Raw genomic sequence first — 26,563 nt, forward strand, 5'->3', positions numbered from 1 at the left:
GGCGCCGTAGTGGTGAGACTCGCTACACAAATGAAAATTCGGCATGCATCTTCACAAGACTTTTAAGGTATACCTACTTTGTGGCCGTAAACTGGGTCCAGGTCCATAGGGCTCTTCAGGTGCATCTTTCTCTTTCCCTGACTTTTCCTGATCCCCAGCTGCCTGCAGACTGGGAAACTCTTGCTGGAAATAACTGTTTACTGGGACACTTGGACCTAGACAATTACAACAAAACAGTGTTACAAGTTTCAATAATGAATATAATTTAAAAAATAGGACCCTGTAGCTTGCCAACCATAAAGTTTACTTTAAAAAGCTATACTATTTTTCAAATAAAACAAGCTGTGTATTTCATCCATGTGTAAAATAATCCTTTGTGAAATTCCATATTCACTAGTGAACAGGCGTAGTTAAATCCACTGATCCAATTTACTTTCTTGTTGGATATAATGTTAGATGGATCAAGATAAGAGAGACAGAATGTGCGAGAATAGCAATAATGGATCATTTGAACTACCTAAAATGTGAACTGGTACGTCACATGGGGACAGCTTGGATAAGCAATTTCTCAACACCATGAATGCCAGCTTCTTAATTAGCTACTTCTGAAGTATGCAAACACTACTCTTGGCTTAATTTAAGGTAGCATACAGAAGCATGTTTAAGAAACAATCTGTAGTTGAGTAATTAACAGAGATCACAATAAAATTTAAGCTTAAGATCCTCTTGGAAGAAAGCTACTAAAAATTAGTGAGGTAACATTAAACCTTCAGAAGGGCAATTTTTAGGATGTTAGGTTCTTTCTAACTAGCTTCCTCAAGAAAATAGTTCAATAAAATTGAGCATGGAGGCTAGCTTAAAATTAACTGCAACGAGGGATAACAGTGTTTGTGCCATTGTTTGCTTTATGATATGTAAAGAAGCTGTACATGGTTTTTACTAAACAAATTTAAAATTGGAAATTAAGATAATCTTTCTTGGTTATTTATATGATGATATGAACTGCAGATCTAGTAGGACTATAACATTCCAAATGCCAAGGAAATGAAGTTTGATTGAGAAAGGAAGTGACTTTTAGTCAAACTGTTTAAACCTTTTTCTTTTTGTCAAAACTGCCACCTCAGACTATTCTATAACTAGTTAGAAGGACAGATCTTTGAATGTTTCCAAATCCCCAAACCTTCAGCTGAAGGTAAAGAAAGCTTGCAATCATTCTCTGGTCCTCCAAGGAACCCTTTTTTGTTCTGAAGGGAAGACTATATTCTTGATGTTGTAAGGTAAGAATCAAGCACAAACCGAAGCTCTGAAAAGAATCTTTCATGTCTTCTTTAAACAAGAAAAGAGGGAAAACACCCAACAGTTTCCCCCATGACTAACTGTTTGGGGATCTTGAAAGCTCTGGTATAACCAATCCTCACTTTGCCAAGACGAATATTATTTATTTAAAGTTTTATCATGGGGGGGGGGGGGGGAGGGGAGGAGACCAGATTGGGGTTTCCAGATACCCCACTATTACTGAGAAGACACTTCCCACTGCTAACAACACGTGGCAGGCAGTAGAAATCACTCCATAAAGCTGCTCCTATGAGGCAAAAGCAACTTTTCCAGGATGTCCTACAGTAAGCAGGATGGGGGGGGGGGGGGAGAGAGAGAGAGAGAAGAGAACGGGACGGGGACACACGCATTTATTCATCTTCAAAATACTGCCTGATGTGTAACCATAAAGTCTGAATCAAGTGATTCTGTCTGCAAACTAACAGTTTCCTTAGTGATAAACTTGACAATCTAAGCAAGTGGCGTCAACCTGAAATAACCACTGTCAGCTAGTGAACAGTTCAGCTGTTAGAGACTTTAAAGATGGTGTTGAGACAACTACATTTTTCTTTATCTCCTACACAACAAGATCTAAAGATATACTGTAACTGGTCAGGCATTGCACAAAACTTCTGAGCTCTAGAAGTCTTTCCTTCTTACTTAATTTTTCACATTATACACACAAACCATAGCGAGAGACAAGAATGGAGCTGGGGAGAGGGAATTTAAGGAAGATTTATCAACAGACAAGAAAAAAATCCTATTATATCATAAAGGATCAGTCAGCTGAATTTTATTCTCCCCAAGAGACAGCTAGAAATGCACAAGTTCCATCAACCAAGAGCAGGCCAGAAATAAGTTCATAACTTGTCTGGCAGGTGCATCTGGAATCTCAAACTGAAGGATACTGGAATCAGTCCAAGACAAAAACTATAATTTTCCTATTCTCCAAAATCTCAACTTCCTGTCCAAACACCATATCATGGCTAGTTGCATGAGATGAGACAACCATCTGGTTTAGTTCTCAAAGCAGCCATAAAATCATTAACTAAATTCAAACAGACATCATCTGTATGCATCTCAAAGTCACCAAGCATAGTCTAATTCCTGTGGCCCCTCAGCGAAGAAGGTTTTACTGTAGAAGTGTGATTTGTACCCCAGTATGAGTCAGATCTTATCCCACTCACAGGACACTCACATAAGACAAACTATCAGATCTAGTTTTGGAGTGGGAGAGTTCCTATATTCAAGGATGGATGCCATATTAAACTTTAGGAAGGGAAGTGGGATGCCAACACAATCTAGAATTGCCAACTTGATCCTAATATTTGCCCCACAATACAGCATCCAAAGACCTTATGAACAAGAATACATTAACGCATGCAAAAACTAGGTCTATGCCTACAATAACAGAGGCTCAGAAGTTATTTCCATTGATCTTTCAGAGTAAGTTCACACTATGAGGATGGTTTGGACAAAGACAGATCAGCACAATGCTGCAACCGAGTCCGTTATTCGGTCAGAAGAGGCTTACAAGCAGATCTTTCAAAATTAAGCCAATAAAAGGGACCATGACTTATTTTCTGTGTTGTAAACAAAACTGCTTCCTGCTTCATTGTGTGCACTTCGTCTAATAAAAGTGTGTTATTTCTCTGGTCAATTACTGACAGTAAAAGGTCAAACTTTTATCCTAGAATAGTAATGAAAATGCTGAAGAACTTAAGGTTCACATTCATGGACACAATCTACCATTTCTTTCATAATGTAAGATATGGTAGAAACTAGGAAGAACTAGTAGAACTGGTAGAAACCAGGAAAACTACTTGAGTCAATACTCTTCGGCTTTACAAATACTGCAAGAACTATACAGCGACAAGTGGGAAAAAAACACCGTCTTGTAGCAGATATGCTGTTTGAACTGCAGTTGCTAAACTTCATGGTTCCAGATTTTTGGGTTATGCTAAACATATACACGATTAGCTTGACCACTGGGTGTTTACTGTTCCCCCTCCCATGCCAGAGAAGAGCTACACACATCCCTGCCACAGGCTGAGGATTTCTTTATTTTCCTTCCCCTCTTAACCCTGCCATATTCGACGACTTGCACCCCAGCCATCATCTTCCCCTGGAACCCCAGCAAAGGAGGGCTGTACAATTCCCTGTGCAGCTGAACAACACTGCTGCTAAGTTGGCTTCAGGGATTCACTTGAGTGACAAGGCACTCCCTCACCTTAGGGGCAAGGAAGTTGTCTCCACAACACTCCCAGCCCCTGCTGTCCCAGGGAACGAGAGACAGGACCAAAAGAATATTGAGCCCAGATCTCCCACGTAGCAGTGCCAAGCACAACTACTAAACCACTGGGCCAGCCTAGGTTTCCTCCACTTTAAACTCCACTTACCATCGCCTTGCCCACCTTGCTTGGTACTGGCCCAGGATTTGGCAACAGGGGCTACTTCTGGAGGAGGGGGAACCACAGGTTTTGGCTGTGTCTGCGGCACTTCTGGTTGTCTGAAATTAAAAGAAACAAATTCATTCTTCACGGACGGAGGAGAGATATTTTCAGGACAGAATGAGCAATTTTTTCAGAGGTATTAACTTATTCTGCTCACTTGTGCCTGTGATAATTATGGCATTAGAAGAACTAAGAACTGAAGTCCTAATCTGCAACACAATTGTACACCCTGTATGAACACAAGTTAACTTATTGTCCTAAAATCCTGATATGGAGGCAACGTTCTGGAGATGAACAGTAATTTACTCTACAAGCGTTCTCTCCTAAGCAAATCGTAAGACATAAAACTGAATGTTTACCCCATATCTCTTGGTGTTTAGCCATGCATCAAAATACTTAAGATGACATCACTCAAAGGTAAATATAAGTACTTTATTAATCACTCCCTCCCATCCCTTTATACTCCTCCCTTTAAGTGATGAGAGAACTAATACCAGAATAATGAAGCTCTATGGTCAGTAAATTATGTGAGATTTGATGTTATGTAAGAAACAGCGGCCAAGATGAGACGTCAATACTATATTTACAGTATTTTGGTGCACAGGTAGGTAGCAATTAAAAGTAGGCAGGATACAAAATTACATCTAAAATAAAGCAGATTCCCCCCCCCCCCCTTTTTTTTTTTAAAAGATGACTGAAAAGGAGTTTTAACCTATGAATCCCTAAATGATTTGAGACCTGGTTAACACTTAACTGCCTCTCCTCTAGCAGTATTTCCTTTAACAGTTGTAATATAGATAAACACAGCCATAATAATTAAATTTGTGAACAGCGCAGAAAGGAAAAAGTTATAGCCCTTCATTTGGAATATATGTAGGCATACTGTCTCCAGTGTAAGAATAATGAAATTCATTTCAACCAGCCTCATGTGGTGAAATCCTCCCTGCCAACAATTAATATGGCATTATTTCCTCCATGATATCATCTCGACATTTTAGGCTTATTGTCACACAGCCACCAACTTCTTATTTTTCCTTTGGCCTTCGTTAAGGTGTTTGCAGTATGACAGGACTTTCACAAGTTATACTGAATTAAATCAGTAAGTTGTTCTGTTGTAGCTTACTTTTCTTCCTCATGCTGTTCTTGTTTAGAAGCCCATCCTGTGCCATCTTTAGGCACAATGATTACATTAGGATCATTGCCTTTGTTCTCTGCTTTGAGACTAGGGAGGTTAGCAGGGGGAGGCATCCTCCGTGAAATGGCAACTTTTCCAAGACTCTGTAATCCATGACGTGCAGCAACTGTATGCCAAAAAGAAAAAACATTAATTTTTCACTTTTTTCCTTAAAATTCAAACTGTTCATGTAACGCTACAGATTTAGTAGAAGAAAAAATTGTTTTACCACAATATTAAAACAAACCAAAAAAAGGGCACTAAAGATTAAAAATCAAGCCCCTTGAAATCTACAATTCACTGTCAAGCAGGAGTTATAAATTCCTTGCTTAGAAGAGTTCTGAAATAGTTTTCGTAGTTTTGAAGCTAATGTATTCTGATGTCCTCAGGATCAAACTGAAAATGGATTATATCAGCCCCAAATTTACAGTAATTTTTCAAAACTAAAAAAAACATTAAAAATGGCAAAGATCCTTTTGCAGGACTTCAGAAAGAACATGTAGATGGGTTTCCCACCAAAGTGTGGAATGAAAGTGATATCACTAACAGGAATTGTAACTGACCAAAACAATGAAAGTGACCGTATACTATTCAAAGGCACAAATAAACTGAAAAAAATTCTCTAACATCTTCCAAATTATAGTAATCTCAGAGGTTATTTGGAACAGATTAATTGCAATTAGATAAAATTTTTTGAAGTTAACGGTCCCTTTAAATGTACTTAAAAGAGAGTCTTCAAAGATAGAACAGTAACTTAAAAATATAATGACAGGTTTCAGAGTAGCAGCCGTGTTAGTCTGTATCCGCAAAAAGAAAAGGAGTACTTGTGGCACCTTAGAGACTAACCAATTTATTTGAACATAAGGTTTCGTGAGCTGCAGCTCACTTCATCGGATGCTCTCAGTGGAAAATACAGTGAGGAGATTTATATACACACAGATCATGAAAAAATGGGTGTTATCATATTGAAGCACTAGGTTACATATAACCAGAAGTAATATTACACCTAAATCCTTTGCTATCATGTTTTCCATCTAGCATCTTTGTATAACATACAATTTGACATCTTGTTGCATTTAGATCACACACTCCACATGACCAATCCCAAACATGACTGTACTAGCAGAGCTACAGAACATAAAATAAGTCAACTCAATCTACTCACCTGTGGTTTTCTGCGTTTCCAGTGACTTTCCCTTGTAAGTATTAAATAGACTGAGTGTTGCATACTTTGTTTTTCCATCCTTTGCTTTTGTGCTCTGACTTGACTTTTCCGACATTTCGATGGAAACTCATCGAGTCTGGTACCTCCTGTTCACCCCTCAAAACCAATCTTAGTATAAAAGAAAGGAAGAGTCAAATTCAAATCAAATCCCATATTAAATTTTTAAATAAAAAGTTAATAAATACTCAAGTTAATTGAAAACATATTCTTAGTGCATTGGAAGTTACTGATATTTCACCTAGAACACTCTGGGTACTGTCATATTAGAAGGCATTAAATTCATAATATCCATAATTTTTGTAATACTAAAGCAACTATTTTGAAGGATTTCAGATTTAGCAATTTGAACTTTTTAACTATCTAACTTATAAAGGGGCAACTTCTGGTCAATACAAAATCCTACGGAAAAAGGTAAGTCAAAAGTGATCAGGTCATGCAATGGTTATTCCTGCTGAGTTGGATCCTCTCTCTCAGTATTTTTGTCCAAAACTAGATAATGGAAGGAGAGCTGCTCCTGGTACTTCTGCCCAAACACAGCGGATGGAAAGAGTGTGCTTTTTTGGAACATGAAACCAATTCCCACTGGCATATTTGTTGAACGAACAAACATCCTCCCTACACTCAAACCCTGTTCTCTGTGGAGGCAGGTTTTTTTTTGTTTGTTTTTTAAATTTGGGCATGCACACCTTTGGAAAGGATTATTTTCCACCGGAAGAGGAGTTTCTCAAAAATTCTGAATGGGCTGCACTGCTTACAGAAAGGGTAAATGCCCCCAAAACATTTCTAGTGTTTCACCCCTCACCAGCAATGTTCAGTGAGTTCACCCACTGCAGCAGTCAGTAGCATTGCTACCCCCAACTTTGCTGTAAAATACATTGGAAATATTTGGAGGTTCAGGAAAACAGCTCCAGCTCCTGATACCCAGCTTCCTCCCCGTAAGGATCTACAATGGAGACAGCAACAAACCAGTTTCTGAACCAATGTTTCCAGTCTGTTCCCTATCAAAACCTGAGTCATAACTGAACTTGTTTGCAGGCTTTGTGTTAAGGGGAGGAAGACTCCTTCAGTGGACCTCCACATAGGGAAACAACATAACTATTTCATTTTGTCCCAAAGGCTTCAGGAAAAGCATCAGTACACCAATACCAATTTTTCCCTGCTCCTGTACCTCCTCCCTCCCAAAGGCCAGTAATTCTTGTCAAAGTATGTTTGTTCTGTGCTGGATGCACAGCTCACTAACTGGCTACAATCCAGTCAGCAGAGGGAGGGAGAAGTTTGCTGAGGATGCATTTGTGCATGGACCAAGACTCTATGGTTCTCAAAGCCCCGGGTACCTCCAAAAACGTACACATCCTTCAGCTCAAACCAACTTAAGTGGGCAAGGCTAATCAGCAAGCTTTTTCTTCACTTCCAACTTCTCTCAATAGTCCTAAACAAGGTTGTTTTCAGGGGGGCAGAAACTTAGAATATATGTGGAACCCCACAGGTGGTTAATGTAGCTGGCGGGGTCTCCTATGGTCAGGATAAATTCTTCACATAAGGGTCCTTTCTCACTTAAAATTGTTCTCAACCTCTGCCCCCCAAGTCACCAACACCCCCTTCCTCCCAGAAAGGAAAAGAAAAGGAGATAGAGAGATGGCAGCACTCCCAGATCAGTCTTGAAATGGTGAATTGGAGTGATTTACGCCTATAACACAACAAGCAGCTATTATTTTCACTGGTCCCCTTCTACGAGCTTCTATGCTGGCCTGCTAGCTTCATCTGTATTCTTTTTGTCACATGATGGGTTTGAGCTACAAAGCGCTGTGATCTAGGAGTTCATACCAGTTACGCTATTCCTTCTTCAGGGCTATCTGGCAGTAAAGATCAGGATTGATAACTAAAAGTGTTATCCCAAATATGACATACCTTGAAGATCTTGCAACAGGGCCACTGGTGTTTAGTGAGTTTTAATGTAGAGATGCATCCCTAAGCGGCAGTGTTCCTGCTCGATGTGGCTGCCTGTGTTCCACACCAGTGAGCATACAATTAAGTGAAACACTTTTACACAGATAATTTAATCTTAGTGAAACTGGAAATACGGCATGTGCCTGACCAAGCTCTGATCTAAGATATGCTGTTATCCAACCTATCCATTTTTCAACACTCAGGGAAAATTTAATTTATATTTGCATGCTAATTAACTCAATGTCCAGTAACCTATGTCCCCTCCCCACACCTAGCTGCCATAACTTATATAAACAACAAATTTAACTCTTTAAATTCCTTTTACCAGAAATTAAAAAGCAGGTAAAAGCCTATTGCACAGATCATAGGCCCTCACCTTCATATCCTCTTCCATCACCATTGCCACAGGCAATGTTAGCAGTATCACTTTTTTCTATCCACATCTCTCTATCCTTTTCCAGAGTATGTTCTCTCTTTTCCTCCTATGTATTTTATTTTTTATACAGCATTTTCTGCTCACTTTGACATGATGGCTCCTTCTGGGTTCTTCCCTTGCTCACCAGAAGACTACATGCTGCTCAGAGTAGTTGCAGGCACCGCTTCACAGCTGAGCCAAGTAAGTGAAGCCTAGGCCAATCAGATGGATGATCCTACAGCCCCGTAAATGGGAGCTATTCTTGCAGAAAAGGAAGCAACATTTCAAAGCCTTAAGAATCATTTCTGCTCTCAAGGCCAACAATAGCACTACTGGAAGGCATCTCCTGCAAGCCTTTACAGACTTGTGGGTAGAAAGCTGTCACACCAGGTTCCCAAATCAATCTGCAAGATAATGGAGCTACCTAGCTCCAATGCTTTTGAAGATCTCAAGAAGGATACACTAAGCTGCAGAAAATGAAAAGTATGATATGCATGTACATCCCACACTATTCCTTAGATATGCACTTAAGCCTAGCAATAATGTACTATGCATACTCAAGTATTCATCTATCCTAACAGACTAATTAAAAACTAATTTCCTCTTTACCAAGGTTCACACTGCTCACTATTGAGAGCTATTTCCACACCAAAGTTCAACTTTCAAACCACCATTTTAGCTGTAGCACCGTTCAAAAATGAGGATTTTAAAAAAATTATAATTTGTATTATGAAACAAGCAGACAAAAAGGGGAGTGAGAGGATGAGGTAATGAAATTAACAGAGTTTAGCAGAAAAATAAGTCTCATATCACCCCTTGCCTAACCAACACCAGAAGTAACTTGTAGGCATAATAGCAGAGAGCGGACTTAAAATAATGTAAAGTTTTTACTCAAACTCTCCAAAAACTTTTCCCTTTGGGCAGAAACCAAGCATGGAAAACTTTAATCTATAAAGTGAAAATTACAGAAAGTTATGGTTTAGTGAAAACAGGGAATTGCAATAGCAACAGTTAGGCAACCTTAACAGCAATTCTTGCTAGAATGACTGTTACAACATAAATGCAGAGTTTTTATGCATTCCCATAAAGCTTTCTTTATGCTGATTTTTTTTTAACTTGCCATAGATGATTGTTCTGTGCTCCCTTATGTTTACTTTTACACGATATTTTGCCATAGTTGGTTATATTTAAGTTCAACTAAAAACTTCATGAAGATGATGATGATTAAACTGATTAAATTCACCTTCCTCAGTAAACCGGTTTGTGGGAAACTTTTTGAATTAGGTCAGTCAATACATTTTCATATTTAACTTGGTATAGGCATGCAATTGAGTTCCAAAGAATATGGACTTCTAAGATAAACATTTTGACCAGGTCCTAAACCCACACAACCTCTGCTCTTATTTATGCTTGCAATCATCTATGCTGCATAGTGCCATACACTGGATGTGTTAAGTACATACAAACATATGCTCAGCTGAGGTTTTTAGATTCATTCGGTACACCAACTTCTTCAAAGTTAGTCCTTGCTAACATTGGTACATTTAATCAATTAAATAGCTAGCCTGCTTAATATCTGATTACTTAACTTTTAATATTTACTATCAAATGTGCATCCATCAAGAGAAAACTATGCCTATCTGTTATTAGACATCTGAATCACAGTATCAAACAAATCAGTTAATTAAAAGGATATGAGATAGCTGCATGCCCTCAGGAAGCAGAAGCATACAATTTAAAGTCTCTAATCACTCACTAAAATTAAATAATTAACCTGATAGGAAGGAAAGGGATGTGCTACAGCAAATGAAGTAATAGCAACTTGCAGGGTTCACTGCATCCAAAAAAAGAAAAGTTTTATATGGTCAATGAACCATTTCGGGTCACTATAGTTACCATCTGCACAATTACATAACGCATTATGCTTAACTTTTGGAGCAAAAATAGTACTTTCAGCCACTTAAGTTAGAACATCAAAAGTTAACTGTCATAACAAGACTTATACAAATAAATGTTCATCAGTTAAACCTACAGAAATTAGTATTTTATACTACACTGTTTTTCAGATTACAAGAAGTTTTCTGTCACTTATTTAGGTCCAGTGTTAAAGCACAGGGTATGTATATCTCCTGTACGCTGAGATCGTTCTAGTATGTAAAAGCACACCATATCAAGGCCCCATTATATTCCATTATTTTATGGCCATAGATTACTGCAGAATTATGGTCCAGAAAATAAGCTCATTTAAATGAAATTTCTCTCTCCCCCAAATGTGAAGGAAACCTTCCAAACATGAATACAGCAGAGAACAATTTAACTGTTAGAAAATTTTAAATTTTGCACTTTGCAAGATTAAGACTAACTGCAAACTAATCAAGGAAGAACTTGTAGCACGTGCAAAGGGTTATCTTTTCTTTATAGAAAACCACAAAAGGTGAATTCCATATAAAGAAGTTCCTTCAACTATTAGGAGGATGTGAATGCCTCTAGCAAGTCCCTTTTCTTGAAAGTGGCCTATGTAGAGGAGTTGATCTAAGCATAGTATCTCTTAAGGATAGTCTATCCCCTACGTTTTGTAGTTTAATTACTTCCTCTATATCAGGGTACTCAAATACGCAGGCCGTGGAGTTATTTCTTGCGTCCCTCCATAGGTGCCGAATCCAACAGCAGCCAAGCTCCCCGCCGAGCGCACCACATTCCCGCTCCTCTGCCTACCTCCCAGCGCTTTCCGCCACCAAACAGCTATATGGCGGCCCTTAGGACTTTCCAGGAGGGAGGAGCGGGGACACGGGGAGGCGGTGCAGGGATTTGGGGAAGGGGTTGGAATAGGGACAGGGGCCTCATGGAAGGGGCGGAGTGGGGCGGTGCCAGGGACAAGGGGGTGAGGGAGCTATAACTGAAGTAATTCTAAAAGTAAATGTGTGTTTTGTCGTTTGAGTGAGGTGCATTACTGAGTATTTATATTTTATTAAAACTAATGGTTTCAGTGATGCAGCCTTCGGGCCAATGTACTAGTCATCATGTGGCCTTCACGAGGATTTGAGATTGAAATCCCTTCTCTATATTTTTTGTCACATTTCTCCCACAGAATGGCAGTTTTATATACACACTTCTCATCACCTTATGTTAAAGTGTCCAGTAAGATTTCTAAGTTCTAGTAGTCAAGAGACAGAGCATACACATGCTAAAGACAGAAATGAAAGGGGGAGATGAGAAATGTTTGCAGCAATGCGAAGGTAAGATGTCAACTCCCTCACCAACAGCTTCTGATAAAGGGGAGGATGCTGGAATGGGACTCCTATCATGGTGCTGTCCCTGGGGCATGCTCAGGGGCTCCATATCTTATGATCCTTCAACTAATAGGTCCCTGATAAATCTGAAGTGCAATTTACTGCAAATCCCTGACTACTAAAAATCTCAATTTCCTACCACTGGAGTCCTCCTGGTTGGTGCAAGCAACGGCTGGGGCACTCTATTACTCCACCCCTACATATTTTATATATTTATTTATTTTTAACTCACAAAATAGAAGTTATACTTTAAAGAACTGCATAACACATCAGGGACCTTCTCTGAAACATTAGTCAGGACTATCTAATTTGACAACATTTTGGCAAAGGGGTTTTATTTGATGTACAAGTATACAATACTCTACGATAGTTAACTAATCATATGCTGTACTTACATCACGATTTCTTCTCAAGATCTCTCAAAGTTTTACAAATATTAGCTAGATAATCACCACAATAATTTATAGAAGATAGGCAAATATCCTCATATTATAGAGTGGAAAAGAAGTGGAGCGGTTAAATTGCCAAAGGTCACACAGTAAATCAACGCCATGGCTTGGAAAAGAAGAATGGTCTGTAGTGGACTGAGACTCAGAACTAGACTCAATACCCAGCTCTGCCGTAGATTTCCTGTGCAATCTTAGGCATCTCACAATTCCTCATCTTAAAGAGGGCCTCATGATATTCACCACATTATGAAAATAAATTCATTAATGTCTGTGAGGGACACACATACCACAATAACAGAAGCCATATAAGTATCTAGGTAAATTGCACAGAAGTCAGTATTCCTGGGTTCCTTTCTATATTCTTTTCTAATTACTTCCTCTAGAAAGCGTAATCTTTCCCCTCTTAGAAGTAAGGTATTGATATCAGTTTCACAGTCATGTCAAGCTACACTGCCAACATCCTTAAAACACACCCTCGTTAATGGATACCCTGAAAAATAAGTCTCAGGTAAATCTTCAAACTACTGAGTAAGAGTAGTATCTTTCTGCTACATGGGTAATTAAATGTAATGGCCTGTGTTCCTCCAAACCCATTACTGCTGGCTTTAGGAGAATGGTCCTGCTGCTTTACTGAACTGTCTCACATGCAGAACAGCACAGATGAAGATTAAGGTGTTAAAAACTGCAACAAGAATGGAAAATTTTCACTGTAACTGTAAATCTGGCATATTTCCAGATTCTACATCTTTAACCAAGCAGAGAAGTTGCTTCACAACTGCAAAACTTCACTATGATCTATGGCTAGAATGAGCCTCACTATATCCTGAAAAGTATGTGAAATCTGGTAAAAAATTTAATGTGTGGGTCATCTGAAGAACAGACTGTTTACTATATCACAGCAACAGATCAAGACTTAAGAAAGTGAATTCTGAGGACTTGGAACCAGAAGTGACTTGATTGGGGAGGGGGCGGGGGGGAGAGTCCAACTTTAAAGCATTCCTGGTTTGTGGCTCATTTATAACACACTCTCTTTAATAAATACACACAGATTCCTGATATGTTATTAGGATTTTAAAGTTTTATCAGTAACTGCTAACGGTTTTTAGATTTTAAGCCTATGTTGCAAACAAATATTTTAATGTGATATCAGACTAAAAGTTTCAAAGGTAAGCAAAAACTGAATGCGGTGTGGGGTTTTCCCTGTTCTAGCCACAGACCTCACAGCAGCTACAATCCACATCAGCATAAAGTTGGAGAAAAAACACTGAGAAAACACTAGAAGTAAAAAACAAACAAAGTCCTACATTAATGCTAACATTAAGGTTGCACATGGTTATTCAAGTCACAAAAAGCAAATGGTTAAATATAAATATTAACCCCGTTGATTTGTGCACATACACTGCACAATAGTCCAACTGTGTGAGATCTTATTTCCAACTACCAGGTTTACAGTGACTTAAGCTGCCAAAACTTTCACTTTGGGGACTGAAATTTTCCAGGCTTAATCTCAGCCCAGAGATGAATTTTGATCAAAAACGGTTCAGCCATTGGAAGTATGAGGTGAGCATGTTTTGGAGGGAGAACAAAAAACTTTCCCTATTAGTAAGAGGCATCGTTCTCTAACAGGCACCAAAATGACTTGGGAGTAGAAAGCTGATGTTTGGCATGAAAATAGCCCTCATTAAGTAATACCTTTCAGCAGTGAAAGGTGGCTTTGATTGACAGTATGAGCCTCTTCAGCCAGAAATTTTTCAGCACTTGTTTAGCAGTGTTAGGGATAAGGTAGACTGCACCTGTACATCCAATCAGGCTAACTTACCTGAAAACTATAAAAACAGACCCAATGAATGACTAACCACTTCCCAGAAGCCCTTGGTTAACTTATTCCACATTTTATTAGGCAGAAACTCCCAGGACTTGGAGGCAAGCAGCTCTTTCCTTTGGACATCGTAAGATACATAAGGATAGAGTGTTCTAGTGTTATCTAGACAGAAATCCCAGGCTGTTGAACTTTTCCTATCATTTATTTAAACAAAAATACTGGGGAAAAATCTTAAGATTATCAGAGCAAAAAAGAGCCAATTTTAGGTCACTGATGACACACTTTTAAATGCAGGTGTATGTTTAAACTGGTTTAACTAAACTGATGCAAGTTTGTGCATAGCCATTCTTATTTTGGTTTACAAAAGTTTTAGCTTAATCAGTGGTTTAAAAAAAGAACAAAATAAGCATGCCTACACACAAATTTGTGCCAGCTTAATTTAAAAAAAACACGTCTTAATTAGTGTCTTACACAAGATTTTTAAAAACAGATTGTGCAGTGTTTTGCTACATCTTTAAGATGTAGGGAGATCCTCTTTCAAGTTTTCTTCCCTAAAACATCAAGAATCTCAGGTCTCGCATGAGAGTAGGTCCTCCAGCAAAACTATGGACATCTCAGATCACGCTCATTAAGAGCTCTTGAGCTTAAAGTGTGGTGGTAATGGTGTCTTTAACAAAGATATAATTTATTCAATATAAGACACTGAAATGAATAGATTTAAAGAAAAACAAGAGCTTTAAACAGGGACTAAAACTGCTTGCCCCGTTCAACAATCACTTTCATTCTTGTAATGTCATTGTTTCACTAATTCTACAGTCATTTTTCAGAGAAGACAAGATATGAATTTCTAATGTAAGAACAAGCGGCTTAGATCTCATTAAACTGCTAACACACACAATTGCCAAAGAACCCATAACCAAAACAAAATCCAAGTCCCCTTACCACCACCACCACCACCACCACAAAAAAAAAAAAAAAAAAATCACTCAACCTCCCCCGACAAGGGTTGAGAAGAGGGAACAAGGAGTTGAAGAATTTACCCCTGGGGGAATTCTGCAACAAAAAATTTAAAATTCTGCACACAATATTTTCAAATTCTGCAAAACAATATAATCACACCAGTTTCAATTATTTTTGGTCATTTATTTCAAAATACCTGTCAGCAAGTATGTCTGGCAACAAAACAGATTCCTTACTAGGCATATTAATACAGAACTCTGAGTAATAATTCATTTAAACCACAATACAGAATTCTATTTCCTGCACCCCTCTGAAGCAGTGCAGAGGCTTGGGGGAAGTCAGTGATAATGGAGGAGCTGAGGGAGAAGGAAGTAATTGCTGGGAAGGAACTAGAGTGTGGAGGGTTGTTGGATATGGGTGGGAAAAGTATGGAACAGGGTTTTTTTTTTTTTTAGGGGCAGGAAGAGATTGTTAGGGAGCTTTCCCCATGCAGACCCTGGCTGACCCCATGTATCCCTGTACCCCCATGTGTCCCTCCACCCCCACTCAGACACCCCCTCCCCCCATCCCCATGTGGCCCTACACCCCCACCCTGTCCCCATGTGTCTGTGCCCCCACTCAGCCAACCCCCGTCCCAATGTGGCCCTGGGCCTCCACTCCCATTCAGCCCCTGTCCCAATCTGTCCTCCCCCACTAGCCCTTATGAGTCCCTGTCTGACCCCACAGCAGCCCCATGCTGTCTGTCTCCCCCTATCCCCTGTCTCATGATCTGGCCTGACAGGCACTGTGAAGAAGGCAGGCCCTCTATCTTCCCTAGCTGGCTGGGAGCTGCTGCTCTGTTCTATCATCACAGCACCCTCTGGTGGGCAAAAGGCAGAACTGCAGCACCTTTCCAGCAGAAGCTTTTTTCTGTGCAAAAAATAAAAATGCGTGGCTCATTAATTATGCAAGCAGTGGCACGGAATTGCCCCAGGAGAAAAGAATTAATTGGTCAGGGATGGTAAAATGCAGGTAAAGAAGCAACAGATGAGCAAATCTCACTTTATGCTTCTAATAAAGCGCCACTGCTACAGTTGTGTTCAACATGCCTTAAACATGCCCTCTAGCTTCGTTAAAGCCAACTTTAAATCTAATCAGTTTTTAAAATGGATTAAGAGTAGTTTACTAAGTTCCCCATATAAATTTACTGGTTTTACAAAATCATATGGTCTAAAAGTGCTAAATATTAAGAAAAGGGGACAAGAGTAAGGGTACATAACAGAACCTTTTAATAAAACACATCTGTAAACACTTGTGTCCAAGGTGCGAAACTTGTACTTGCTCTACTAGTCATGAAGCATCAATGCTTCACCACATATGCAACGAATAGCAAGCTTCCCCTACCATTTCTTGAATTACAGTTAAGAATGTTAAAGTCTACACAGTTGCCAAACACTGCAGCAGTTACACAACCTATGCCAGATATACAAAATAAAAACACCCTGTTCAAAATACAATCTCATACCTATGAATTACAAGATTCCACCAGCTGAAGAGTCTTGACTGAGGGGACTGGTAGTGGCATAGTCTGTTTTGTAGAGGTTCTTATATCACTCATCACTGTAGTATCTGATTGTCTTTCTGTAGTTCATTATACGATATCCAGTATCGCCAATCCCAATTGTTCAAAATGTGTTTAGACCCCAAAATTATAAGATTGGCTTAAAAAGTAATGAGATCTTGAAAAATAATCAGCTGGGGTTCTTTTTAATTGCCTTCTGGTTTCTGAGCCTTTAGGGCAGTGGTTTTAGGGCAGGACTGGGTCATGGAATGTAAGGCACTGGGCTGTTAAAAGTCCCATTGGTGGTGCTGCCCAGCTAAGGCAGGCTAGCCCCTAGCTGTTCTGACACTGCACTGCGCCCTGGAAGTGGCCAGTAGCCAATCCATCTCCTAGGCAGGGGGGCCATGGTGCTCCACACACTGTCTCTGCACTCCAATTGGCAGGGGCGGTGCCTGCAGGCGAGGGCAGCACATGGAGCCCTCTGTCCCTACCCTCCCACAGGGCCCGCAAGGACATGGTGCCAGCCGCTTCCGGGAGCGGCAGCGGGCCAGGGCAGGTAGGGAGCCTGCCTTAGCCCCACTGCGCCAGGGAACTAGCAATCCCATGGGCCGGACTGAAAGCCTTGATGGGCTGGATCCAGCCCATGGGCTGTAGTTTGCCCTCCACTGCTCTAGACTCAGCTCCCTTCAGGAAATTTTTTCAGGGCAGCTCCCATGCCCAACTGCAAATTAAACTTTATTCCAGAATTATTTATATCAATGCACAAAAGATGTTCTAGTGGTTAAGTATTTAAGCCCTTCTTTCCACTCTAGAAATGAATTTGCCAGAACAAACATGATTTGTGCCCTGTATGTCCCCTATCTACTTTTTACCTTCTCAGTACATCTATGCTTTTGGAGAAGGTGCTATTCAAAAGGAGATGTGCACAGTAAGTGCCTGCATACGTGGGGAAATTGACTGGACTAACTATTCTGGGGGAAAAACATAAGGACACTAATTTTACTGGAATAAAGTGACATTCTTGAATGGTGTGTTCACACAGGGAGCTATTATGGAACTTCAGAACAGTTTATTCCAGAATAGCTATTCCAAATATCTACTTGTAATATCTCACTCTATTCTATATACAATATTTTGTTTTCGTTTCTGTTTTGTAGAAAATAACCTGACTGCAATATCCTCTCTGACTTGTGAGGGTGGAAAGAATTTCATGTGGACTAATCCATTGCTTTCAAAAAATTTGCCAGATGTCGTGTGTAAAAAACACGTAATTTACATTTTATGTAAAATCAAGCTTCAGGTACTTTTCCTGGACTTCAACCACAAGTATAAACAGTATCACACGGCAAGACCCATAAATGAAATAATTTATCTTTGACAAGTGAAAAAGTTGTCAGAGAGCATTAATCTGGAAGGGAGTAAAATACTATAAGGGACTACACATCCTTACTTGGAACCCATCAAATTACGTTTCGTATTTTATTCTTGAAGCAATGAGCAGTCAAACAACTGGGGGGAAAACTTTTTCCAAGAAGTTCTTCGCCACTAACATTAGTCTTCTGATAGGGTGGATAAAAATCAATGTTGTTTTTTTTTAAAAATTAAAAAAAAAATCAGTTTTTAAATTAAATCAGTTTTTTTTAGAAAATGCTTTTTGAGGAAAAACCTATCTAAAGATAGTTTTAATTAAGATTTATGATGAGATATTTTTGAGCTATAATGTAACAGGGATTATAAATTCTAATTCTACAGTATGAGAATATATTCATGTAATTTTTAAGAAAAATTTTGTAAGCGAGTTCCACTAGGACTAAGGACAAAAGGAAAAGTATTAAAGATAATCGCATTTTTTTTTTTAAAGCTGGGCTTGTGCTTTTTTGCTACTTTATGATGCATGAGGAAGGCCTGAAAGGTCTTCTTGTCCCTTTTTTTTTTTTAAGTTAATTTTTCTAAGCAAGCAAGCAAAGAAGTCAGGAATATCAAATATCAATTCAGAGGTTCTCCCCCCTGTGAAGCACCTGGCATTGGCCACTGTCGGAAGACAGGATACTGGGCTAGGTGGACCTTTAGTCCGATCCAGTATGGCTGTTCCTATCTCAGAGGATGTCTACTTCAATCTTACACCTAAATGAAATATTTGAATCTTTAATAAAGCCTTCCTCTTACTAAAGGCTCTGTTATGATTTTAAGTTGAAAAAGATGTTTAACAGTAAGTAGCATTTAAAATAGTCCAAGTAAAAATCCCTCTTCTTCTCAACTGTCCAACACCTTTGACTCTTGTGATATTATGATTTATCAGTTCTCCAGCCAACCACCTTTCAGGCTAGATGGGACCTGAATTTCCAGTGTTACTCCTGAGGGCATTCTGTACCAAAAAAAAAAAAAAAAAAAAAATTCTGCGCCAAAAAAATTAAAATTATGCACACGATACTTTAAAATTCTGCAACATTCTGCAAATTTTATTTGTCAAATAAATGTGGAGGGTCCAGCATGGCATTGGGGAGCACAGACCATTAGCTGTACAGAGGTGAGAGATCACTTTGCAGCTTCCCTTCCCTATCCCCCTGCCCCAAGATCTCGATTTAATGGTGAGGCTGCACCCAACACTGACACAGTGCAAGGACCGGGCCTGCCCCAGAAACACCCCAGGGCCCTGCCCCTCCATGCCAGGTGCGGGCAGGCAGGCTCAGCAAGGCAGGATCCAAGTTTGGAGGGGCTTAGTGTGGGGGAATCCAGGTGTGGGTTGAGAGGGTTCTGTAAGGGGCAATATGGGTGCAGGTGGCTCAACGGGGGACCCGGGTGCGGAGGGGATCTGGATGCACAGGGGCTTGGAGTACAATGGTAATGGGACTCTGCAGGGGAATCCAGGTGAAGGTGGCTGAGACACTGCCATTGGGGGGGAGGGGGAGTACTGAGTGTGGTGGGGATAGAGCTCGGCACAGGGACTGGGTGTGGGGGGTCCAGATGCTGGGGGAGTGGGACTCAGTGGATGGGAATCCAGGTGCAACTGATTGGGGCTCAGTGGGGTGGGGATCTGGGTGCAGGTGGCTCAGCAGGGTGGTCCAGGTGCAGCGGGAGTTGGAGTCACTGGGGGGTGAGGCTTGGCAGGACGGTCTAGGTATGAGGGGGTCTGGATGCATGGGGGTTGGGCAGATGGGGGAGCAGCTCCCTGTACAGGGATCCCTCCCCCTGCAGCTGAGGAGCAACAGCTGCAGGAAGCAGCGGGAGTTTGCAGAGCTTCCTGCAGCTGGGGAAGAAATCTGGGGGTGGGTCTGACCCGGCCCCGGATGCCGTGCAGGGGAAGAGGAAGTCCCGTCCTCCCCAGCCCACCAGCTGAGTCCGGCACAGGGTAGGAGCCACCAACCAGGCCTTCCCCAATCCCCCCTCCTGCCACACAGTGATTTACCTCTCTGCTGGCAGCCCTGGGCACCCAAAACATACTGCTGGGAAGGATCGCATGAGCATTTTTGTGGTTTCCCCCATTAGAAAGTCGTTTTTCTACCAGGAAGCAAAGAAATCTGTGGGGGACAAATTCTGCGCATGCGCAGTGGCACAGAATTCCCCCAGGAGCATAATGTAAAAACAGGAGCAGGGAAACATACAAAAAAAATCAGACCTTCAATCATAAAATATCAAACAGTGATGGTCAGTTTTTTCCCTTGCATGGGTAATCTTTTAAGACTTGTTTTACACATACCTTGGACTCAAAGGTACAGTGTTTGCTTTTGACCTGTGTTTTTGCACTAGTAGTCTCATTTTGCCATTAACTAAAAAAGTACTACATTAAATTTAAAGAGTACAAATGATAAAAAAACCAACATGCGTTAGCGCAATCTGTAACTAACAGTTTATAAAGAAATGCTAAAAAATTAATGTTATGTAGTGTTGAGGTATTCATAATAAAAACAGTAGTCTATTTGTTAGTTTGTATACTATAGATATTGAAACTATTTTCATCTCTGCATTTTATTACGCTATCTTCGTACTTCATTACAATTTCTATCTCCATCTTCTGCTCCTTGTGTTTTTAACGCTTGTGCTGTCACAAGTTTAGATCCCCCTCCTCCCCCCAGTTTTACAAACCTATCCAGTGTTCATCTTTTTTCACATCTTTCAGCCGTGTTCTTTTCTGTCTTGTTTCTGTTCATGTTATAGCTAATATATTAAAAATTCTGTGTCAGGATCTATAAAACTAAAACTAAGGCTTAAAAAAATTACAGGGCAAACAGATTGGACTACGAAAGCCTTAGATCAATACAAACAACAAGGAAAGGTTCTACCAGTAAGCAACGTGGCAATTCCATGATGTCGAGTCCAGCCTCCATCCCTAGCTAATGGAAATAGAGAGGGTGTTATAAGGTTACTTTTCTCTTGTACCCTGCCTGAAGACACCATCATTTACAGCAAACTCTGGATTTAGGGTGTCTGATAAATTTGAAGTTCCTGTCCTTCTCCCCCAGGTTTGTTGCTAGAAGAGGGAAAGAATTCTCTCAGTGTATAACTCTAAATCCTCATTGCCAGGGTGAGGGCTTCTTCCCCCTCAATATCTCCATCATCTTGTCTTTTCAGCTTCATATCGTAAACTTGGTCTAGACTAGAGTTAAGTCTACATAAAGCAGCATATGTCGACCCAACTATGTCAGTGTCTCCACTACAGACTTCCTCCCACCTATTTAAGTGCCCTATTACACCATCATAACTCCATCTCCATGAGAAGCATAGGGCTTATATCAGTGTAGTTGGGCAACACAGTGTCTGTGTAGACACTGCATTCCTTACATGGGCTGTTGGCTGTCATTCTTGTCAATTTCACGGTTCTGACACAGCCGTGAAATCGACAAGAAAGTCGGCTCCCAAGCCAGGCTGCTACCAGGTCTCCACGCCAAGCTGGGCTGCTGCCCAGGCTCCCTGCTCTGAGTGCTGCTGCCCGCCAGGTCTTGGATCCCTGCTGGAGGCACGGCAGTTGACCAAGCTCCGGGTGGCATCTACCCACCAGAGGCAAGAAGCCCCAAGTGGCTGTCCCCCTGGTTCTGGCTGGGATCAGGGAGGCAAGAAGCCCCAAGGGGCAGCTGGGCTCCAGTGCAGAGCTGAGAGCTCTCACTCTCAGCCCACCCCAGTGCCCCTCTTCAGTCGGTGAAAGCGCTCCTAGTGCACCACTGACAAAAGGAGGGTAGTGTGGAAGTGGTGACTGTAAGCCAACCTAAGATAAGTCTATTTAAGACTGTTGTGTAGACTTGCCCCAAATCTTTTGTCCAGGCCCTCATAAAAACTACACAGAGCCTTTTTTTTAATCAGATCTCAGAGTGCTTTATAATCTTGAATGTAGTTATCCTCACAACATCTCTGTGAGTAGGGAAGTATTACCCCCATTTTTACAAATGGGGAACTGAGGTACAGAGAGAATAAGTGACTTGCCTAAGATCACACAAAGTCTGTGGCAGAGCAGGGAACTGGGCTAGTGCCTAGACTAGTGCCTCCCTGTATATCCCACCTTGAGTATTGCAACATCTTTCATTTGGCTGCCCTGATAAACGTAGCCTGTCCATACAGAATAGAGCCACTAAAGTCACCTGCCTTGTCTATCAATTTGATGTCACTTCCCCATTTAATTAAATAAAGGTATTTGGGATGAAGACTTCACAACCCAGATCCAGTGTAATACTACACAGTATGCCCAATCTACCTACTTACATACCTTTTACTGATTGAAACAAAAACCCACCCAGGCATAGCAATACCCTAGACAAGCTGTCCTAAAATGTGCAATCTTTTACTTGCAACCATTTCACTTCTCAGAACAGACTGTTATATCTGATTTTCCCACAGGCTGAAGATGCATTCTATAAATCTATATAACCAGAAGTACTCCAGTAAAACTTCAACTCAACTGTAACTTTTGCAACTATTTTTGCAGAAGTTTATTCCAAAAGCAATGTTTCCATTTAAATGGTTTAAATAACGAGTAAAGAGAATTTATGCTACTACTGCATTTGAAAGGTACAGTCCTCAAAGCAGGGCTTGTGAAGAATGGTTTGCATATATATCTCACATTTTATCTATCTTACTAAGGACTTTACAAAAGTGGTGATCTCCATTTTACAAATTAAGAAAATTAGGCAGTGCAGTGACTGGGTACACTCAAGGCCACAGCATGTTAGTTCTAGCAGAAGACAGGTGATGAGTCCCAGTCTCCATTAGATATTAGATCATGCTGCCTCCCATTTTAGCTCCTTTGAAATCCATTATAAAAATACCTTCTTAAAAGGTAAATGTCACCTTTTAATGTTTATCAGAGAATATGCTGTACTCCATGGCACAAGCCATGCTTTTGTCAAAGGCGCACCAAGTCCTAAGGACTGAAAATGTTCATTTCTTAATTCAAAGAACAACACTGAGTAACAAACATACTATAATGCCCCTATATTAAGCTTGATAAAAAAATGACACATTTTACTCTGAACTTCATAGTATGGAAAGAAAAACTGAGAACGGACAAGCTTCTAGCAGCACAGATATTAAAGGTGACCTGCCAGGGGAATAAAATTAATTTTGTGCCCATTTTGCTTCTCTACTATGTAGGAAGGAGACGGGAAGGTTTCTTTAAAAAAAAAATTTACATCAGAAATTCTGCAGAAGATTGAAGGACAAGTGGAACTATATCACACTGGACAAGAGACTGAAAACTAAACTATTGAGAGGGAAATGGATTTTTAGTCTAACTGTTCAAAAATTTTGTAGTTTATTTTTTGCCAACACCTATTTGACTCAAATGCTTGAGAAATACTTGGGAAGGAAAAAAGGCCTTTGAATTAAGTGGTGAAAAAACCTCCCATTACACATCTGAGACCAGAAAGAACTGAGAAGATCTGACATTCCTGTTATTTAACACAAAAACACAACAATTAAAAAAAACCAAAACCCACAGAACATCACTGCCTTCACTCCCCAAAAGACCCCCTTCAGGCCTTTTTCATACATTTCGCTCTTTTCTTCATGAATTCCTATTTCCCTTTGTAAGTCACTTTTAAAAACTTAAGTCTGGAATCCTCTGAGACAGGCTGGGCATGGGCAATGGGATAACGAGAAACACACTGGAACAGCATGTATATTGGACAACACTTCTGACTACAGACTGGGATGCTTCCTGTTGATTAGTCAGCAAAGGAACATTGCACTTTCTTGGAAATCTGTTGAGCTGCGTCGATAATTAATCTTTTCCCCCAAAATTTCCAACCATCGCTTCCCTCAATGGTGACGCCCAGAATGCTTAATGTAGACCAGCAGCAGGTCTAGACAGCTCCATGTTAAAATGCCAGCAGCCTCCTGGAACCATGTCTACACTAGCACTCCTACTGCTGTAACAATGGCATAAACAAGACTTTAGTGATCTGGGTTTTATTCTGACACTAAATGAAATAATCCTGCAATGTCTGCTCACCCTGTTCACCTCAAGTAGTACAAAAACGTTTGTCTCATCATAACCTAGACATTATAGAGCATAGGACCTTGGAAATGATAGCCAAGTATCCCATAATACAGGCATAAAATTGGAACAAAAACTGCAACTACAAACTAACATTAACTGCATTAAGTGCATAGCCCATGCCTTGACCAGTGATAGATGAGAAAACTGAAATATTTTAGAGTAAGAGGAAGAAAGAGATAAGATAACTAAACTGCATTGACCAAAAAGACACTGATGCCCCATGCCTCCAAACTTGCAACAACCCATTTGTGAGATTAGTTGCCTCAATAGGGAGGAAAAAGCTCAGTTTCACCATACAATATTCCTGTACCAAGTGCCTTCCCCTTCGTGGCTATTCATACAGCTGGGGGTGAGCAGGGAAGAGATGCTGCTTCTGCAGCGCCCCATGGAGCTCACAGTGCCTGCAAAGAGCAGAACCAATCGATCACTCTTGTCATGGAGCCAAGAGAGAAATACAGGTTCAACCCAAGCCATCCTCAAAAAAGGGAAGAAAAAAGGACCCATTACTCACTGCAAAGAAATAAGGCCCCTTTGCTCAGCTCCAGGCACCAACACTATAGGGCTGGTATCCCTCCCCCCGCCCCGGCTCGTTTCACCCTCCCCCGGAACAGCGCTATGGGGCTCGGGTCTCTTCCCCCCGCGCCTGACCTCACCTCCCCGCAGAGCACCACTGTATGCTGGGCCCCTTACCCTCGCCTCATCTCCCCCCCCCAGCAGCACGATGGGGCCGGGCCCCTTCCCCCACAGGAGAAAGCAAAAGAGGGCTCACGGGGAGCCCCCCGCAATCATCTCCTCCCGGGAAGGTCTCGGGGAGCCCTCTCCCTTCTCCATGCCAGCGAGCAGAACCCTCTCCCCTCGCCGCAGCCCCTGGGCCCTCCAAGCTCCCCCCACGCCAAGCAGGAGCGGGGCCCAGACGGAGCCCCCCAGGCCATGCGGCGCAGGCCGCTCTCATCTGAGTGCCGCTCCCACCGGCTCCAGGGGCCCGGCCCAGCCCCGCCCGGCCGCGGGGGAAGCGGCGGCGAGCTTCGCTCCCCTACGGGAGGAGCCTGCCGGCCAGCTCCCCTCTCCCGGCTCCCCTGCGGCCTCTTACCTGGCGCGCAGCGTCCGGGGCCGGCGCTGTGGCCTGTACCCGGCTGCGGGACTCGGTGAGGCCGCTACCACCGCGCGAACCGCCTCCACACAGAGGCCAAGATGGCGGGCGGCCAAGCCGGCGCCAACGGCGTCTGACCTCACCGCGCAGCGCCCACGCAGCACCGGTCACGTGATGCCTGGCTGCCGCAGTAGCCTGGGCGGATTCCTCCTCTCCACGGAGTCGATAGCTCCACCTGCAGGAGCCTGCTGGAACTGCCCTTCCAGGGAGGCAGGCGCTGCGGCGGGTGTGGGAGGGGCAGGACAATCAGGTCACTCTAACCCCCAGGGGCACCTCGTGGCTTTTGTTTCTCGAGGTTCTCTTTTGGGGTCAGCCCAGAGGAGGTTGGAGAAGCTCCAGATTCCTCCCTGGCCTTCCTGACTCTTGCAGGACACAGCAAAGTTTGCAAATCCCAGTAAATCTGAGGCCCCTGCTCAGCTTGTAAGAAAGCTGTGCTGGTTGAATGCTGGATTAGGAGCTATCGCACACCTTGGCAAAGAGCAGGTATTGCCAGCCTGCCAACATCCAGGAATCAGGCTAAAAAAATCATGAGATTTTAAAAATAAATGGGAAATTATTTCCCTTCCCTTCTGTTTTCTGAGTTTGTGAGGTGCACACAGGTTATGTTTCCAATCTGTTCTCTACAAGGACAAGAGCTAGAAACTAAGACCTGCTATTCACAGAGGGTATGTCTATACTGCAATTAAAAACTTGCAGCTGCCCATACCAGTTGACTCATGTTCGTGGTGCTCAGGCTAAGGGGTTGTTTAATTGCAGTTAGTAGACATTTGAGTTCAGGCTGAAATCCGGGTTCTAGGATCCCAGGTGTGGGGATGCAACAATTAAATAGCTCCTTAGCCCAAGTCCCTCGAGCCGGAGTCGGCTGACATGAGCCAGCTGTGGATGTCTAATTGCAGAGTACACATACTCAAAGTTTTTCTACAGTATAGCTAGTTTAGATAGGGGTGAGATTTTTTTAAAAAGTATATATTTATACCAGTACGGCCAGTAGTGTGGAAGCTATTATATTGGTGTAAAGGCACCATATAGCAGTATAGTGGATTCTCCTTCCTGTACAGGAATAACCTGTACTGGTGTAACCGAGCCCAAACAAGGAGGTTGTATCATGTAGTGGCCTAGTGGATACAGCACTGGACTGGGACTCAAAATAAAGGGGCTTTTTTAGAGATAAACCGGTGTAGCTAAAGCAGTACTACTATTGTGTGCAGGCAAGGCCTCACTTTATTTTTAAAATGAAATATGAGATTCACATATAATTGTTTCCGTGAGCTGTGGTTTAAGTAAACTACCAAATACGGCGAGATGCTGGCACTGCTGAAGAGAGCCTGTAAAAACTCT

The 26,563-nt window shown here is 41.6% G+C and overlaps 1 protein-coding gene across 15 annotated transcripts in view; it reads right to left on the reverse strand.

Annotated features, from left to right (window-relative positions):
• The window catches only part of PRRC2C (proline rich coiled-coil 2C), a 115,217-nt gene extending 89,892 nt beyond the window's left edge, over window positions 1-25,325 (reverse strand). For 8 of the 15 annotated variants that reach the window (XM_073356351.1, XM_073356352.1, XM_073356346.1 and 5 more), the window contains exons 1-5: window positions 25,166-25,323; window positions 6,107-6,274; window positions 4,891-5,068; window positions 3,714-3,823; window positions 78-215 (exon numbers count right to left, since the gene is read on the reverse strand). In XM_073356351.1, the coding sequence (XP_073212452.1) occupies window positions 78-215; window positions 3,714-3,823; window positions 4,891-5,068; window positions 6,107-6,221 (541 nt within the window). In that variant the 5' untranslated portion in view covers window positions 6,222-6,274; window positions 25,166-25,323. Of the gene's footprint in view, window positions 1-77; window positions 216-3,713; window positions 3,824-4,890; window positions 5,069-6,106; window positions 6,275-8,489; window positions 8,620-24,385; window positions 24,566-25,165 lie in introns of those variants that run through there. The other 7 variants (XM_073356348.1, XM_073356347.1, XM_073356338.1 and 4 more) reach the window with 5 other exon arrangements.
• Window positions 25,326-26,563: the final 1,238 nt, after the last annotated feature.

This window comes from Lepidochelys kempii, chromosome 8, assembly GCF_965140265.1.
Source record: "Lepidochelys kempii isolate rLepKem1 chromosome 8, rLepKem1.hap2, whole genome shotgun sequence".
Lineage (NCBI taxonomy): Eukaryota > Metazoa > Chordata > Testudines > Cheloniidae > Lepidochelys > Lepidochelys kempii.